Source organism: Podospora pseudocomata (assembly GCF_035222375.1).
Source record: "Podospora pseudocomata strain CBS 415.72m chromosome 2 map unlocalized CBS415.72m_2, whole genome shotgun sequence".
NCBI lineage: Eukaryota > Fungi > Ascomycota > Sordariomycetes > Sordariales > Podosporaceae > Podospora > Podospora pseudocomata.
The window spans coordinates 2,014,563-2,031,218 of NW_026946365.1; the positions used below are offsets into that span (position 1 = coordinate 2,014,563).

At 52.8% G+C, this 16,656-nt stretch overlaps 5 protein-coding genes and 2 non-coding genes across 7 annotated transcripts; 3 read left to right on the forward strand and 4 right to left on the reverse strand.

Annotated features, from left to right (window-relative positions):
- Positions 1-40: 40 nt before the first annotated feature.
- Positions 41-149, forward strand: QC762_0035880. The gene has a single exon. It is a non-coding gene; the product is annotated as a tRNA-Met (tRNA).
- Positions 150-540: 391 nt separating this feature from the next.
- RPT2_1 (ATPase of 26S proteasome regulatory subunit 4) lies at positions 541-1,636 on the reverse strand (the record flags this gene model as incomplete). Its single annotated transcript, XM_062883290.1, has 3 exons — positions 541-1,179; positions 1,231-1,288; positions 1,362-1,636. 3 exons carry the CDS (start codon positions 1,634-1,636, stop codon positions 829-831), a joined length of 684 nt encoding a protein of 227 aa, XP_062747173.1. The 3' UTR covers positions 541-828.
- Positions 1,637-1,758: 122 nt separating this feature from the next.
- Positions 1,759-2,398, reverse strand: RPT2_2 (ATPase of 26S proteasome regulatory subunit 4; the record flags this gene model as incomplete). Its single annotated transcript, XM_062883291.1, has 3 exons — positions 2,228-2,398; positions 2,105-2,170; positions 1,759-2,040 (listed from the first exon to the last, which is right to left on the reverse strand). The coding sequence occupies exons 1-3, from the start codon at positions 2,228-2,230 to the stop codon at positions 1,759-1,761; spliced, it is 351 nt and encodes a 116-aa protein (XP_062747174.1). The 5' UTR covers positions 2,231-2,398.
- A 194-nt stretch (positions 2,399-2,592) lies between these two features.
- On the forward strand, positions 2,593-5,508 carry ubc1_1 (Ubiquitin-conjugating enzyme E2 1). The gene is made up of 3 exons (XM_062883292.1): positions 2,593-3,556; positions 3,725-4,001; positions 4,073-5,508. The coding sequence occupies exons 1-2, from the start codon at positions 3,302-3,304 to the stop codon at positions 3,854-3,856; spliced, it is 387 nt and encodes a 128-aa protein (XP_062747175.1). The 5' UTR covers positions 2,593-3,301; the 3' UTR covers positions 3,857-4,001; positions 4,073-5,508.
- Positions 4,630-6,784, reverse strand: LSC1_1 (ligase of succinyl-coa). The gene is made up of 6 exons (XM_062883293.1): positions 6,264-6,784; positions 6,050-6,078; positions 5,831-5,956; positions 5,670-5,759; positions 4,717-5,598; positions 4,630-4,658 (listed from the first exon to the last, which is right to left on the reverse strand). The coding sequence occupies exons 2-5, from the start codon at positions 6,050-6,052 to the stop codon at positions 4,825-4,827; spliced, it is 993 nt and encodes a 330-aa protein (XP_062747176.1). The 5' UTR covers positions 6,053-6,078; positions 6,264-6,784; the 3' UTR covers positions 4,630-4,658; positions 4,717-4,824.
- Positions 6,785-14,540: 7,756 nt separating this feature from the next.
- QC762_0035930 lies at positions 14,541-14,653 on the forward strand. Its single transcript has one exon. It is a non-coding gene; the product is annotated as a tRNA-Leu (tRNA).
- Positions 14,654-15,067: 414 nt separating this feature from the next.
- Positions 15,068-15,421, reverse strand: QC762_0035940 (uncharacterized protein; the record flags this gene model as incomplete). The annotated part of the gene is made up of 1 exon (XM_062883294.1): positions 15,068-15,421. The coding sequence occupies one exon, from the start codon at positions 15,419-15,421 to the stop codon at positions 15,068-15,070; it is 354 nt and encodes a 117-aa protein (XP_062747177.1).
- Positions 15,422-16,656: the final 1,235 nt, after the last annotated feature.

The window sequence follows — 16,656 nt, forward strand, 5'->3', positions numbered from 1 at the left end:
TTAACCCTCTTCCTGAAAGTATCTTTCATCGAATCAAACAGGGAGCTTGGCTCAGTTGGAAGAGCGCAGGTCTCATACTTGGCAGTATGATCTGAATGTTTAACATCGGAGTTATCCTGAGGTCGTGAGTTCGAGCCTCACAGTTCCCACTATCTTTGCCTAGAGTCTCAAACACACCCCGTACAATTTGCGGAGCTTTGTTTCTTGGTAAGATTGTGTCTTTTGGTGTCGTCAGGGGTTAGAATTATTCCTAGAGCTATGGGGAGAACCGATGGTTCTGTATCAGAGCTTGGGCGAGGAGCATGACATCAACGCGCTCCACTTGACAGCTAAGCGATAACTCCGAGAATGAGGCTCTTATCGTGATCCTTATTTTGGAGCAGTGGTTCTGATATTGTGTTCAAGGAAAACAAGTACCTTTTTGGTAATACCCTCCCTCTCTTCTTTGTCAAGAGACCCAACTGCTTGGAACCATAGCTTGCAAAGATCCCTGTCCTGTTAGCAAACACTCACATCAGAGACAAGTTCACCATAGTTAGCTAGGGCTATCACTTCTGCAGAGTGCACGCTGTTTAATGACATCGCAACTAGCAAGTTATCTATGTCTCATCTTCGTTGCGCTTTAAGCCTCCCCAACCATAATTACGTCTCATCATACAAATGCGTCAACTTCTAAGTACAACCCCTCAGGCTCACCCTCCTGCTTCGTCCGCCAACACTCTCTCGCGAGCGGCGCGGAAGTCGGCCATCTGTACCCGCATTCTGCGCTCCCGAAGAGCCATCAGACCAGCCTCTGAGCAAATAGCCTTGATGTCGGCACCTGACAGATCATCCTTCTGCGCGATAAACTCCCTCAAGATCGACGTCCTCATTAAGTGACATCTTGCTGGTGTGGAGTGTAAAGATCTTGCGCTTGGTGTTTCTGGTCAGGATTCTCAAAGAGATCTTTCGGTCGATACGTCCGGGTCGGATCAGAGCGGGATCAAGAGACTCGATCTTGTTGGTGGCCATGATCACCTTGACGTCACCGCGGTCATCAGAACCATCAAGCTGGTTGAGAAGCTCCAGCATAGTTCTTTGGACTTCACGCTCACCCACCTGATGTCGAATCGTAACGCTTGGTACCGATAGCATCGATTTCATCGATGAAGACGATTGACGGGCATTCTCGGCAGCAACCTTTTGACATGTTAGCAAGGAACCCCCAATCTTGGGCAGACGAATGCTTACCTGGAACAGTTGGCGAACCAACCGGGGGCCGTCACCGAGATACTTCTGAATCAACTCGCTACCAACAATACGCAGGAAAGTGGCCGAAGTCTGGTTTGCAACCGCCTTCGCCAGTAACGTCTTTCCGGTACCGGGGCACCGTAAGAGAATGACACCGCGGAGGCTTGATACCCATCTCCTCGTACAGCTCCGGATGGAGCAGTGGCAACTCTACAGATTCCCGCACCTCCTGGATTTGCTGCTCCAAACCACCGATATCCGCGTACGACTCCGTAGGCGCCTTGTCGAGCTTCATGACGCTGACTATGGGATCCGCGTCATCTGTGAGAACACCAACGATGCTCACAGTCTTATGGTGAAGCAAGACACTGGCGCCGGGTTCCACAGACTTGTCAACAAAACTCATGATGCTTACATAATACTCTGGTCCAGTCATTGCTGCTGACAATGGCGTGGTCGTCGTCAATCATCTCTTCAAAGGGTTCCGACTCCCATTGGGCTACCACGCATGTCGTCAACAGGCCACGTTCATCGGCATTGCGATCCGCAGCCTCGGCTTCCGGAGGCAGCTGGAACGGCATTGTCCTTGGCGGCTTTCGCCTTGCGCAAGCGCTCTTGGTTCTCGACATATTCCTCCTCGAGTAACAGATGGTCGTGAACACGCTGCATGCGCAACAACCTGAGCTTGCATCGACTGGTCAGGGCAGACGGGCGGTAAATTGGCGGCGGCACTGGCACCGCCGGCTCTCTTCTTCTTGCGACCGATGCGGGTGGTAGGTCTCGGGGAGGCTCGTGCTTGTGCTTCTCCTTCTGTTACGATAGCATCGTCAGCAACGTCGGAGTCGATGACGACGGATGATTGTCAGTAGCAAACCTTCTTGTCCTTGTCATCCCTTGCCATCGTTGGCCACCCTCCCATATTACCCGACTGGTTTTGACCCTACGGAAAGTTAGCAAAAAGTCGAGCGACTCGAGCTTTGGTAATCGATAAACCGACCATTGTGACGGTGGGACCTCAGGCCGCCGGGCTGTGAATGTGAAGTGGTTGAAGTGATGTGTCTAGGGTGGCCAGCTGTTAACTGGTATCGACGGTTTCGAAGTCTGCGAAGATGACAGTGAAAATGTACCGGGCTGCGAGTGGTGTCGCTGATTCCCGTTGCTGCTTGCTTTGTGATGCTGGAGTTGAAGCTGGAAGCTGGCAGCTGTGTTGGGAATCGCCTTGCAGGCCAGGCCACCAGGCGGCAGAGCGACGCGACATCTGGGTCCCGCCCTCCACGAGCCAACTACGCAGCCTGCAATTTTGACCAATGGCAGGCAGCCCTGAGACCTGAGTGCACAGACCCCAGTTATGAGCCAACATGCAGGAGGGCATGCATTGATGATGGCAAACAACGGGCCCCGGAAACACTGGCATTCCATTCTCATTGAACACCAAGAGTACGGCGCCAACCAGAAGCTTCTGTGTAGCATACGGACAACCTGGAAAGGTTCCAGCCTTTGACAGAGAGGTGGCTCAAAGGCCTTCCATAAATCCATAACCGTCTCCCTGTGTTTCCCAAGAAAGCCCACGTCTCTGCCGCCCGACTTGTTTACGTAGTGTGCTGCATGCAATATATGCAGGCCGGTGTATCCTCCTGCCTCCCCCCATCCGCCCTCGTCTCGAACATCAGCGCTGTTCACCTTTTTGCGAAGTCCGGTCTCCTGTCTCCGCTTCCGCCATACCTGCTCTCAGATAGACCAAACGTTGGGTGATCCACGATCAGAGCCACGAGCCGGAGGTCACTACCACCTCCTTTAGTTTCCAGGGTCCTTGCGCTTGTTGCTACTGTTACCCCTCAAAGTTGGGTTTCTGACTTCGTTGGCCCCTCCCAACCTTTTGCTCCCAGACGACAACACATGCCAACTCTTCCCGAGAGTCTCCGCCAAAACCTTCGACCCGCTGTGAAAACTGAAAGTTCTTAGTCACCTCTACCAACTTGCACTTTTAAACAACACCCTCGTCCGTCTCCCTCATCGCACACGAACACCCCTTGCTAAAACAACCCGGCTTCTACCCACTTCACAACGACCCATGGCGGCCTCAACACGAGAGCGCCGAATCTCCAAGGAGCTCAGCGACCTCCAAAATGACCCCAACTCCGGCGTCAGCGCCCACCCGGTCGACAGCAGCCTCCTTCACCTCAAGGGCATCTTCCTGGACCCCCCCGACACCCTACGCCGGCGGCACCTTTCAGGTCGACATCTTGATACCCGAAAACTACCCCTTCAAATCCCAGTCATGAAGTTTGACACCAAAATCTGGCACCCAAACGTCAGCAGTGTGACGGTACGCCAGACCAAACCTGACCAAAATAGTGGCGGCGGTGGTGGTAGTGGGTGTAGATATCGGCAAAATGGAACAATACCCCCGAAACAGCACCACCACCACCACCACCACCAAATAACCACCCCTCAGGAGAGAAAAAAACTGTTTGCTAACCAAACCTCCAAACAGGGTGCCATCTGCCTCGACACCCTCGGCACAGGCTGGTCCCCAGTCGGCACCATCAAAATGGCCCTCATCTCCCTCCGCATGCTCCTCAGAATCCCCCAACCCAAAGGACCCGCAAGATGCCGAGGTGGCTAAGATGATGCTCTCGAGCAACCCGAGGCGTTTGCCCAAAAGGCGCACGAGTGGGCAGTCAAGTACGCCGAAAGCGCGCCGAGGAGGGACACCTGTGCACAACTACAAAAGGTTGCTCCGCCCCGCCGAGGGCGGACGATCCGGCGAGGTATGGCCCTTTCTATCCGCAAATACCAGTCAAAAAGTTTAGGCTGACATGATTTTGTCTTGGTGGAACAGGTACCAAGGCTACAACAAAGACCTCATCGACCGCTTCGTCCACATGGGCTTTGACCTTGACGCCAAATGGTCGAGGCGTTCAACTATGTTGGTATTGATCACCGCAACGGGGGCGAGGACTACGTGTTGGAGGAGGCTTTACATGGGGATATCACTGCGCGGTTACTCGGTGAGCAGTGACGGGTCATCGTGGTGGTTTCAACCAACCTGGGCGGGGCAACGACAGCAAGTGTAATCAGGAGGGGATGTCTGTGGTAGTCCTCTACGTTTGCATTGGGGAACGGAGTTTTATGGCTATGGGCAGACTTAATTGGGGTGGTGTTTATGACTTCGATGTCTTTACAGGGAGTACTGGCTTTCTTTTTCTTTCCTTGACAATTAGAGCCCGGCTCTGGATCCAGGGCTTTGGTGCTGTATTTATGGTCCTGTTTTCACAAGTTGGAGAGTATAACTATATCTCTGCGTTTTCATCATTGTGAGCGTTGGTTTTCTATATACATGTCTTACGCATTCTTCTGTTTCAACAGGTTGTTGTGTTTAGGCACATATAGTCAGGTCTTTCATGATTCGGTCACAAATATATGACCTAAATTATTTTAAGCAGCTTTATAAAAACAGGAAACCTTGCCATGCACATACACTACACGACAGATTAGGTATGACCCCCAAGCCCGCCGTTAACCCCCCCGCCGCCGCCAGTCTATAAAGATTCAAGGATATGATAAAATGCATCAAGGGGCAAAGTGGCTGTATCACACACGCAGTATCTCTTCGTCCGAAGTGTCCCGGCGCCCAAAGTTAATCCTCTCTAGTAAACCCCCGCCCTGATGTACTGAACCGCATCCGCTTGCTGTTAAACAAAAGTAGAAAAAACATGTACAGTGAGTGGCTAGCAAGAAACAGCATGACATTTCACCTATGACTTCGTTCTTTTTAAAGGAGGTCACGTCTGACGAACTCGTCACGGAGGGCCTTGCCCAAGCTGGCGGGCGAGCGCTCGACAACAACACCGGCAGCCTCGAGGGCCTTGATCTTGGAGTTGGCATCACCCTTACCGGCACAATGGCACCGGCGTGACCCCATGCGGCGGCCGGGGGAGCAGAGATACCGGCAATGAAAGAGACAACAGGCTTGCCGCCGTTGACGGTGTTGTACTGCTTGAGGAAGTCGGCAGCCTCCTCCTCGGCGGAACCACCAATCTCACCGATCATGATGATACCATCAGTCTCGCCGTCCTCGAGGAAGACCTTTGAGGGCAGTCGATGAAGTTGGTGCCGCTGAAGGGGCCTCACCACCGATACCGACGACGAGGACTGACCGAGACCAGCCTGGGTGGTCTGGTTGACAGACAGCCTCGTAGGTGAGGGTACCGGATCTGCTGACGATACCGATGCGGCCGCGCTTGTGAATGAAACCGGGCATGATGCCGATCTTGCACTGACCGGGAGCAATGATACCGGGGCAGTTGGGGCCCACCAGGCGGGTCTTGTTCTGCGACTTGAGGATTGAGGTGATGCGAACCATGTCTGTGGGAGAATCCCCATGTCAAAAAAGTTGCTCTTCCAGATTTCTGGGGTTGTTCCAGGGAACCACTAACCATGCTGGGGGATCCCTTCCGTAATGCACACAACGAGGGGAATCTCTGGCGGCAACGGCCTCCTCGATACCAGCGGCGGCGAGTGGGGGGTCTATGATTGCCGGCAACTTTTGTTAGCGCCATAATGGGGTCGCTTTAAGTGGCATTCGGGAATTGCTTACGGCACGAAGATGGCGGTAGCGGTCGCGCCAGTCTCCTTCACAGCGTCGCTGACATTGGCAAAGACGGAAGGCCGAGATGCTCCTGTCCAGCCTTCTTGGGGTTTGTGCCACCAACAACCTTGGTTCCTACAATAGGGCGGATATGCGTCAGAATCGGGTGTTTTCGTTGCTTCGGCTCCACCTGTCAGGCATCGTTGCCCATGGGGAAGATGGGTTTACCATAGTCAATCGCCTGCTGCGCGTGGAAACTGTTGGCAAAAACAAACGACGTCAGCACAATGAGTTCATCGCAACCTTGAGAAGGGAGACTCCAAGTTTGGAGGGAATGAGTTGAGTGGTCTTCCGCTTAATCCCCGCTTGGGCGCATCGCAAAGCGGTCTGCGATACAGCGGGCGGCAGGACTGTTTCTCAGCATGTTGGAAAAACAACTTACGTTCCCTGCTTGCCAGTGAAAACCCTGGAAGAGGACCTTGGTGTCGCTGTTGATGCGGAGGTTATTGATGGTGCTGGCGTGGGGGGTAGCGTTGGGCTGTAGCTGCGCTGGGCGAGCTGGCGCAAGAGGCTGCCGGCGGGCTTTGATTGTCTGAAGGCCTGCATTTTTTTGATGTGTGTGTGTGCTGCAGACAGGAATATAGAGGAGGAAAGTCGCAGTAATAGCGGCGGGAAGGGGAGACGGGGAAGGTCAATGGGAAATATCAACGGTAAATGTCGTCGGTATCTTTCAGTTCACGAGGTCCGATGCACCGTCATTTCTCCAACAGCCTACCATGTCCAAAAATGTCTCCCGCTCTTGGCAGCTTCCAGGGAACCAACCGCATCCCCATCTTTTGGACAGCATGGATCCACACCGCCCCCCGCTGGCCCGGCAATCTAGGTCCCTGCTGCGACGGTGGTAGTGTTTTTTCCGATGTCCGGGTACACCTTGCGGCACGCTCGCCCTACACATTGGGCCGATTCAAAGCGGCTGAGATTAGGTTCACACCCATCGGCTAGGGGGGGTGCAATCAAGCAAATCCTTATCGCTTTCAATTTGCCCCGCCAGCGAATATTGAAGCTCTGACAGACCAACCACGAAATCGAAGAGGAGGCCGAGAGGCGATTTATTGCGCCGACGACTATATCACGAACAGACAACTAGCCCTGAGACCAGATTGGAAGGGAAAAAGTATCTAAAATGGCTACAGCAACTATTACCACCACCATCCGCAAGAAGGATGCGAACCTTCCACCAGAAAAACGAGCGCTATCTGCGGTGTTGCGCAGATGTCGCCAACGCCCTGATCGAGGACCACGAGGCATCCAGAGACCCCACAAATATCAATCTCAACAGCCTGCGCTCAAGTTCCCAAAGAAGCTACAAGCTCAACAATGTCCCACCACTTACGGCCATTATCGCCGCCGTCCCCGAACACTACAAGAAATACATCCTCCCCAGGTTGATCGCAAAGCCCATCCGAACATCGTCAGGTATCGCCGTAGTGGCGGTTATGTACCAAGCCTCACAGGTGTCCCACACATTGCCTACACAGGAAATATTTGCGTCTACTGCCCCGGCGGCCCAGATTCTGATTTCGAGTACAGCACAGTCCTACACCGGATATGAACCAACCTCTATGCGCCATCCGGGCTCGATACGACCCATTCGAGCAGGCCCGCGGCCGTGTTGGACAGCTCAAGGCTCTGGGCCACTCTGTTGACAAGGTGGAATATATCATTATGGGCGGTACCTTTATGTCGCTTCCCGAATCCTACCGCAACGAGTTTATCTCCCAGCTTCACAATGCCCTTTCGGATATGGTACGCCCGACGTCGACGAAGCCGTCCGCGCCGGCGAGCAAAGCAGTATCAAGTGCGTCGGCATCACAATCGAAACCAGACCAGATTACTGTCTCTCGCCAGTCACCTAACAGACATGCTCCGCTACGGCTGCACCCGTCTCGAAGTCGGCGTGCAGTCCCTCTACGAAGACGTTGCCCGTGACACAAACAGAGGTCACACTGTTGCCGCCGTCGCAGAAACATTCTCTGCCTTTCCAAGGACGCCGGATTCAAGGTCGTTTCACATGATGCCTGATCTTCCCAACGTGGGGATGGGCGCGACCTGGACCAGTTCAAGGAATACTTTGAGAACCTGATTTCCGAACTGACGGTCTGAAGATTTATCCTACCCTCGTCATCCGTGGGACAGGTCTCTACGAGCTATGGAGAACGGGGAGATACAAGGGCTACGCCCAACGGCCTCATCGACCTCGTTGCTCGCATCCTGGCTCTTGTACCGCCATGGACGCGTATCTACCGTGTCCAGAGATATCCCAATGCCCTCGTCACATCCGGTGTCGAGAATGGTAACCTCAGAGAACTCGCCCCTGGCTCGCATGAAGGACTTTGGCACCTCTTGCCGTGACGTCCGCACCCGCGAAGTGGGTGTCAACGAAGTGAAAAACAAGATCAGACCAAAGCCAGATCGAGGCTCGTGAGGAGATTTACACCGCCAACGGAGGATGGGAGACCTTCTTGGCCTACGAAGATCCCAAGCAGGATATCTTGGTTGGTTTTGCTTCGGCTGAGAAAATGCAGCGAGAAATACACCTTTAGGCCAGAACTCACGGGGCAGCCGACGAGTTTGGTCAGAGAGTTGCATGTGTACGGCATGGCTGTTCCGGTGCACGCTAGAGATCCTAGAAAGTTCCAGCATCAGGGCTTCGGCACATTTGCTGATGGAGGAAGCGGAAGAATTGCGAGGGATGAGCATGGGGCGAAGTTGAGTGTTATTTCGGGTGTTGGTGTGAGGGAGTTACTACAGGAAGTTGGGGTACTGGTTGGATGGGCCTTACATGAGCAAGTGGCTGGATGGAAGGCCGGGGCCGGAGGAATAGATGGTGTGATGATGATAGCTTTACATGGCCAAAGACCGGTTTGGCATGAACAGGCGTTTCTTGGAAAGAATGGGAAGGGATGTATTGATGACTGAAAAGAAAGGACGTTCTATTTTGTGTGTATTTGTTGACAGGAAAACATAAGCAAAGGTGTTGATACATACGTCGTGATGTTGGCTTACTAGCCGCATTGCTCGGCCACGAACAGCCACAAAGATCCTTGGCACTCACCCGGTTCTCTTGCCCCTTTCCCGGCTGTTGTCATCTCAAAACACAGTGAAGGCGTGATACAAGGTATATATCACGGAAGTTCGACATCACTACACATCAACACACAACTCTCCCTCTAGTCACTAGCTCCTCATCATGATCTCCCCGTCGGACATATGCCAATGCTTACCACCAAGCCCTCTCAGCAGGTCATATCTGTATCTTAGAGGTCTAGTTCTAGATGAGCAAACGACATGGGGCTCAATGTCGTCAATTTATGCTTGTTTCCAGCGGAAACTCTAGTCCAAAAAGTGACTAGCGAAATGCTTCTGTCAGATCCCCAAGACGGACGGGTGCTGGCTTGGCTATGGTGAACCGGCGGTAGAGATACGAACTAGCAGCTACACAGCAGGCGAGGGGAACGTGATGGGGCTGAGAGCTTGTATCTTCCGCTTATGGGACAAGCTCGTGATATTGTCGACCAGGGACGGAGTTTTTGCAGGCCTGGAGGGCAGAATGGTGCGTTTCTGGGCGCAAGGCTGAGTGGCTAGCCGATGTGAACTGGTGATGTTCGAACTGGAGGAGGCTGCGGCGTTGGGCATTAGAGGCCCAGAGCATCAGGCAGAAGGATTCTGTTTGGGGTTGGGCGAATGGATGTCTCGAAAGGGCGATTGCGTGCTCGTGAAGGTGACCGCGATGGATGCTGAAGGAGGTATAGGTCAGTCTTAGGGTCGGGCAAGGCTCGGTGGCGGTCATATGATTTGCAGGCAGGTTCTGTGAAAGAATCAGTGGACTGTGCAAGGGGACAAGGGGTGAGGAAAGCAAGGGATTATATGATGGCGAGCAGGGGACAGGATGAAGTATAAAAGTACCTAGAGTCCTCTCTTTACCAGCATGTCTTCACCACCATCCAGCATCTCAAGCACATCCCAATCAACGCCAGCATCACCTGTCCATACTCAACAAGTTCTCTTCATCAAACACCACCGCCACAATGCGCTTCACAATGAAAATAAACCTCGCCCTCGCCCTCGGCACCTTCACTCCCTCGGAGCAGAGGCTGCTCCCGCTCCCGCTGCCTCTGCCCAGGAGACCGCCGCCACCACCACCACCGACAAGGTCTTCAAAATCCACACCGACGACTTCGTCAAGTACTTTCCCCAGGCACCACCCCTTCCCTTCAGATGAAGCCATCCCTGCGCCGTAACCCCAGCAAGCTCAAGCTCAAGCTCCGCCACCCCTCCGAGTCCCCAGAGACCTCAGAGAACGCAGCCGCCATCCTCACCAAAGCGCGGCAACTACTGTCAGGCACTCCTCCTTCCACAACGTCCGTAGCAACGATTCCCCCACCACCGGTGACTGTTGGCAAATCTACCACAACATCGCCGGCGGCGGCTCATAGCAGGTCTGGACTTCTGCTCATCGCACTCTGGTCTCGTATGGCGGGTGTGAGTTTGGTGTGGAAATTGATCAGGATTGGATCTCGTTTCAGTATGTAGGCGCGTGGGACATTAGGGATTTGATTCGGGACTCGATTAACAACTATGCTTCAGGGGTAAGGTTGGGACTTGGGGGAGATGGAGTGTGGGATTAAGTATACAGAAGTGGGGATTGTTTTAGGGGAGGAGGTTGCTCTGGAGGTGGATGGTGATGAAGGGGGAGAAAAGGTTTGATCGAGGGGAGGTGTGGGGAGATGGGGATGATGATGGTGTGGTTTGGTGTTTGCAGTCGCGGTCGCGGTTGGCGTTGTGGGCGAAGATGGGTGAGGGAGAGGATGTGTCGAGGACTCGAGGTAGTTAGAGTGTCAATGAGAGCAGACGGTATCAAGAAGATGTGACTTTGAGATTCAGGGTATTTCTGATGGTGATGTGACTGGAGCCATTACTGCATCCTGTTTCTGCTTTCTGCTCAGTGGTAGTTGACCGTGGATCAAGGAGGGATGCGTGGAAACCGGGCTGTTAAAATCGACAGTGGATGATCATGGATAGATCTGCCTTAGTCCTTGGAATGGGGTGGACAGCCTAAAAGAACTGACGAAGAAATGCCAGTAGGCGTCACGGTCAGAGAATTTCCAGGGAATAACGACGAGGTTGATGGGGTGCCTGGGAACAAGGGGCGAGACATGCAGGACTGCTGTTGTGGAAGGTGGGCGGGAGGGAGTGGTCCAGTGGGCAGGGCTGACTAAGAGCCAGCGCTGCGTTACCCGCGTTACGCGTTCCCTCCTTCCACGTTCACCGTGATTTGCATCCTGTCGTCTTTAGACTCAAGCGATCAGTATCAGTTTATCTGGATAATCTCCATTCTCCTTTCTTGTGTCTGCCCGGACAAAAAGCTGACTACATTTCTGGCCTACAAAGCATTATAGATTTTTAAAGGCAGACTTTTGACAGAGGCCTCAGAGAGAGTTCTATTCCAACATGAAAAGATCTCTCAACACAAACCGAGGAGCTAGGCAGTGTTGATGCAAGGCCGCTGGTGTCGGCCGCCCGCCAAGCTCAGATCTGGAGGTGGTGTGCCGTTCCAAGGGGTAATTTCCAGTTGCTTTCGGGCAATACTGTACAAAATAGATACCTGGCTTCAAATTGCCTGCCACTCCTGGCCAATGTTTGCACCATTGACTAATGTGGGTGGTCAGTGCCCCTTGAGACAATCCCAAGTCTCCCACACAATCACCCGACCGCCGACGCCAGGTGCAACAGACCACACGGCAGGCTTTCCCACTCTCCTTTCCATCCATGTATTAGTTTCTCTGTCACACCTCCTTCTCTGTAACTTCCACTTGTTCCTGTCCGTTTGTCTCCCCTTGTCCTTCTTGGTCGTTGACTGGCACACGCGCTCTGGGACCGACATCTCCCACCACCAGACTCCCGAGACCAGTGACATCCGTGGTGTTGCTAAGATCAAGAGGCACTCCCTCGAAAGCGTGAGACAAACTGAATGTTGCTGAGCCCAAAGCCTCCCGACGTGATCTTGTCTGAACGAAGCTCCATCCCTAGGTGCTGCCTGAAGTTCGGGTTCGGTGAGGCAACCTGAAATAGCACGCTTGTCAGCTCGAGCAGGAAGATGCATAATGTATAGTGCAATATGGACATACTGCTCTGTATGAAACTCTCCGTTTCACACCAGGCTCCAGGCCTTGGAGGTGTTGATCTCTCGCGTTATCTTGGTGGCTGCTCGTGGCTGAACGGTTCCGTTAGCACCGAGACCTCACGGCCCTTAACTCACTGCAGATACGCACCCATTGTGACGCGGCCAAATCTTGCCTTGAGTGTTGACACGATGGAAGGGGCTGGAGACCTCAGGAGAGCACTCCCTCAAGACTCTTTCGTCTTATATATGGAATGGATCCATCATTTTACTACAGGACATGGCCCATGTTCTCTCTGCGCGGAGCAAGAGTGGTTGCTGACTGCTTCGTTGATAGCTCTCATATTGCTTTACTGCAGCTGTCCTTCTCGGCGGTGATCCGCGGCAGCAAGGTCGCTGAAGACGCATCTACCTGGACGAAGCCGGGGAACGCTTTGCAGGCGCGGCAGAAGCAACACTGTCAGAATGCGTGTGCGTTTGCTAGGAATTCGAAAAGTATTCCCCGGACCACCACATGACCGAATCATTCTCCGAGCTCTCCTGGTTCGCCCAGAGCCTTGTTTACAAACTCGATGACGACCATCTACCTAAGGTACCTATCCTTTCTGCCCCACCCGGGGCCACGACAATCTGCCTTATCGACATGGCCTGATGTGAGATACCAGCATGTACCTAATTCTACCTATTCAGGGCTGAGATTGAGGAGATTGTGCTTTCCGCATGAGGATATGTCTTAGAAGACAGTAATCCTCAACAAAAGTATGTACCTCGTTGCTTAGTTGCAATGTATCCAGAGTCGGTGTAGCAGATCGGCTTCCATGCCAGTTCCCTCAGCCTCCCCCCGCCACATGCACGTTAAAAATGACATCAAGGAAAATTTTTCGCTTGTCTTAGACGCAATAAAAGGAGAACAACGACGTCTCGGAGCCGTCGCCACACGGGAAGAAACAAGCTAATATAGGTACCTGGGCCTTCTTTCCCAACTAGTACGCTCACGCACTGTCTACCTGCATTCTAGCCCACAAGAATCACCTCTCCTGTTGCCAGCGTACGGTAGTGGCATGAGTCATCAGGCTGGTAGCGTCTTGTGTGATGTTATGAAAATCCTCAGTACACTTGCGGCGCAGCAAGGGCCTTAAACTTGGCGGAGCCGACTTTGCCGCTGTCTGCCTTGCTTGAGGCCAGTATCCAAACTGTCAGGTTGCCCTCGGGTCCAAAACTTGTATTTCTGCTTCAAATCAATAGCGGCGGATAATAAAACGGGAATTTTGTCTGAGAAGGGAGGGCACCAAGACAAGAGTTGCGGCCGACATCAGTGAGGCAGCCGTGGGCGTGGTCTGGTGGTGTGAACAAACAAAAGAAAGGGGAGTCACAAAAAGGCCAAGATGAAACAAACAACGCATTCATCGTGCACCTAGATAGACACTTGTTCTCCCGGAAATTGACATTGCCCGGACAAAGCAAACTTGAAGTACCAATTGCTATAACTGGATAGTGGCATCCCACAGCCTGAACTTGGTGGCCTGCTACCTCCCCAAAGTCGCACAAGATCTAGACGACCTAATAGAGGACCGGATCGATGAAAGAGATTCCATACCGGATGCCGGATACTTCCCGTCGCACCCTCCCCTCCGACACTGTTTGTTTCAAGGCCGGGCATGACCTGTGCAGCTCGCGGGCGGCACAGGCACGCACGCCAAAAGAATACCCCCGGCTGGGACGGATATGGCTCCGGATCATTGACTTCCCATCCCATTGGCTCTCGAGGTGGGCTGTAACTCCTCAAGCCCCGGAGTTCATTCTGCTTTCCAGGCTGCTGGCTAGTTCTAATCTGTTTCCATCCAGAATCCGTGTTTTCCTCCTCTCTGTCATTCTACATACCCACAGCACCTCCAAACTCTGATGAACTGGATCGGTAAAGGATGAAATCGAATTCTGCCCCAGAGAGCGACATAATCGCCGGGCTGCTCCAACAATGTCATCGTCCTGCCTTTTGGCCGGCGACGCAAGGTCTTCATTCATCTTTCTCTTCTTACTCCTAAGTTTTTTTGGTGATAGCTGTATTACTGACATGATAACATCAGTGGTCTTGAAGCCTGCCTACCGAAGTCTCAAAAACCGGAAACCTCTGTCGACGAAACTTGAACGTGAAACCCAACCCCGCCACGTCGAAATATACCAACAACTGGGGTTCACAAAAGCCTTACACAATTGCTCTATCAGTGACAGACCTGCAATATCTTGAGAGACAATTCAGGAAATAGCAACGTGAGCCCCACGAGATGCTAGTCAAAGATGGCCAGCGTCGCGTGGACAGAACCCACCCCTTCCTTCAACTCGAGTCGGATAACGGCTTTACAGCACCACAAGTGTGCTGCTGTAACATTCAACATGTAGACAAGACGATCAGGCTTGGTTCAAGGCGTTGTCTTCGTTTGAAGTCTGTTGTCACTTGGACATGTTCCTCTTGGTCAGTAAGCGCAGTCAATTTTTTCGTCTTGGTACCTAGTTCTTCTCCTCAGCATCATCATAACATACGGCAAGGTGGCCGAGCGGTCTAAGGCGCCAGGTTCAGGCCCGCCCAGATTAAACTACTCCTAGAGTATTTCCTGCCCTCGCAAGAGGCGTGGGTTCGAATCCCACCCTTGTCACATCTCTTTTGCTCGTTTTGCATTCCAATTCTTCTTTCTTTTTGACGGACAGTACAACTGAGGGGAGCTGCAAGGAGGCTTGAGAACTTGTCACTGGACTGTAAGATGAATGGGATATGAGAGCCGTGAATGCGCTGGAGGCAACGATGTTCACAGACTCTGGAAGGACATTAGGGAGGGTTGCTCTCTTGATGACGCAAGTCATTAAAGTCTTCATGAAGGAGAAAGATGGCCAAATCTAAAGCGAACACAGAAATCCAAAGCCCCAGGTGTGGAAGTCCAGCTCCTACCAAACCAGAGTTCACATCAAACACCCTGTCCATTCCTCAAAATACCATCAGACTCAAACCCCATAGCACCGAATAGAACGCCAGCCACTGGCCGGTACCAACTCTCTCCCCCGACAAAGCAATACTAGCCGAAGGAATAGGGGAGCAAGCTGCGTCCTACTTGGACTTGACAAAACCGTCCCCGGCCCCGGTCTCTGCTGCACCAACAAACTCCCTCTCCACCACCACCACCCGTGACCCTCGCCTCATACGAAGAAGCGGCCGTCACACTTTCACTAGTATCTACTTCGCCTGTCGTGAGCCCCACGGTCAAAACCTCAGTCGTGGTGGTGGTTTCAAACTCACTCGAAAACAGCGGTCTATTCTCAGCCGGTGGGAACATTGCCGTCTGCGTAGGTGCAGCCTGCGGTGAGAGATGACAATAACTATCAAACACAGCCAGCGCAGAAGAGCAGTAGCTTCCGGCTCGGGAAGGCATGCACTTTGATGAGACGGCCCTGCTGATTATACTCTCGAATTTTATCGAGCTGGAGGCGCAGAAGCAGGAGTAGAGGAGGTTGTGCGGCCGCCGTCGCCGCAGCCGGAGACCATGTTCCTCACGATGTTGGACAAGGGGGCTTCGGCGCAGGGGAGGGAGGGAGGTAGGGGACTTGGTTGATGAAGATTCTTTGGGCTGTTGTTGCTGTGACAACTAGGAGGGGAGGAGGAGGAGGCGCATGGTGCCTGTTGGATGGTGTTTAGGTGGTTGTGTTGAGGAGGGAACAATGGAAGTCATCGGGGTGGGTGGTATAGGTGGGTTTTATCCTGCGGTGGTGAAGCCTTGCTGAGTCAATTCAGAGATTGGTGTTGTGTTCAAACGGAAGATGCCGCAGCCTCGAAAAGCCATCAGCGTTTGGGAGATTAAAATAGTTGGGAATACGCGACGGCGGCTTTATGATGATTGCCACCTTTTGCGCTGAGGAATGATCATATCTGACGCTCCATCATCGCGCAGTACCGACTCGACAAGAAGAGACAAAATTTCGGCATGCAGGGAAATGGACTTGGCCGTTTCTAACTACCAGTCGCTATAGGTAGCCTGGTCAGATGTGGCGTTCGGCCCAGGCCGAGATTCTTTCTGAGCTCACAAGCGCGCGTTTACTGTTTGTCAGCTCGTCGGTGTTGGACCCTGAAATGCTCAGTGGTACAAAAGGGAAAATATTTCTAGCCTTGCTAGAGCTTTCGTGTTCATTGGTGTTCCTGACAGGGAAGCCAACAGAAAGGCCCCAAACGGCATTGCGGAGCTGAACCTTTTGGCCAGTTCAGGCGGCCATCAAAATTGCACAAAGTTATTCAAGTATGGCAGAGCGAGCAAATATCAAACCGACCTGATAAACTCGGTAATCAGCAATCAGTTCTTGCTTTGATGGTTTGCTTTTCTGTTTCGATTTCCATACCTTCCATCCCAAATGCCGACCTCGCAGAGCGACCGGGTGGCCATTCTGCGGAGCCATCGTGTTCGATGGTTTGTGGTCAGCTGGCTAGCTTGGTTGAGCATTTCCGGTGCGCTGGTGATCGCACTAGGCACGCCTTCTCCCGTCATAATCGCCGTCCTCTCTGGAGTATGGGTCTTGTCAGTCACCGGTACCATCGCAGTATCCTTCCTGCTGCTGTTGGCATCACCTACCACTGAGAGCAACAAGCCATTGTGGCTTCGACTGAAAAGCAAGTATA

Bases quoted from the DNA above. Each gene is read 5' to 3' on its own strand.
- ubc1_1 (XM_062883292.1), top strand. From the start codon at position 3,302: ATGGCGGCCTCAACACGAGAGCGCCGAATCTCCAAGGAGCTCAGCGAC. The intron at 3,557-3,724 runs GTACGCCAGACC...ACCTCCAAACAG, and splicing joins CAAACGTCAGCAGTGTGACG to GGTGCCATCTGCCTCGACAC.
- LSC1_1 (XM_062883293.1), bottom strand. The intron at 5,760-5,830 runs GTAAGCAATTCC...GGCAATCATAGA, and splicing joins GCTACCGCCATCTTCGTGCC to CCCCCCACTCGCCGCCGCTG. The intron at 5,599-5,669 runs GTTAGTGGTTCC...ATTCTCCCACAG, and splicing joins GGAAGGGATCCCCCAGCATG to ACATGGTTCGCATCACCTCA.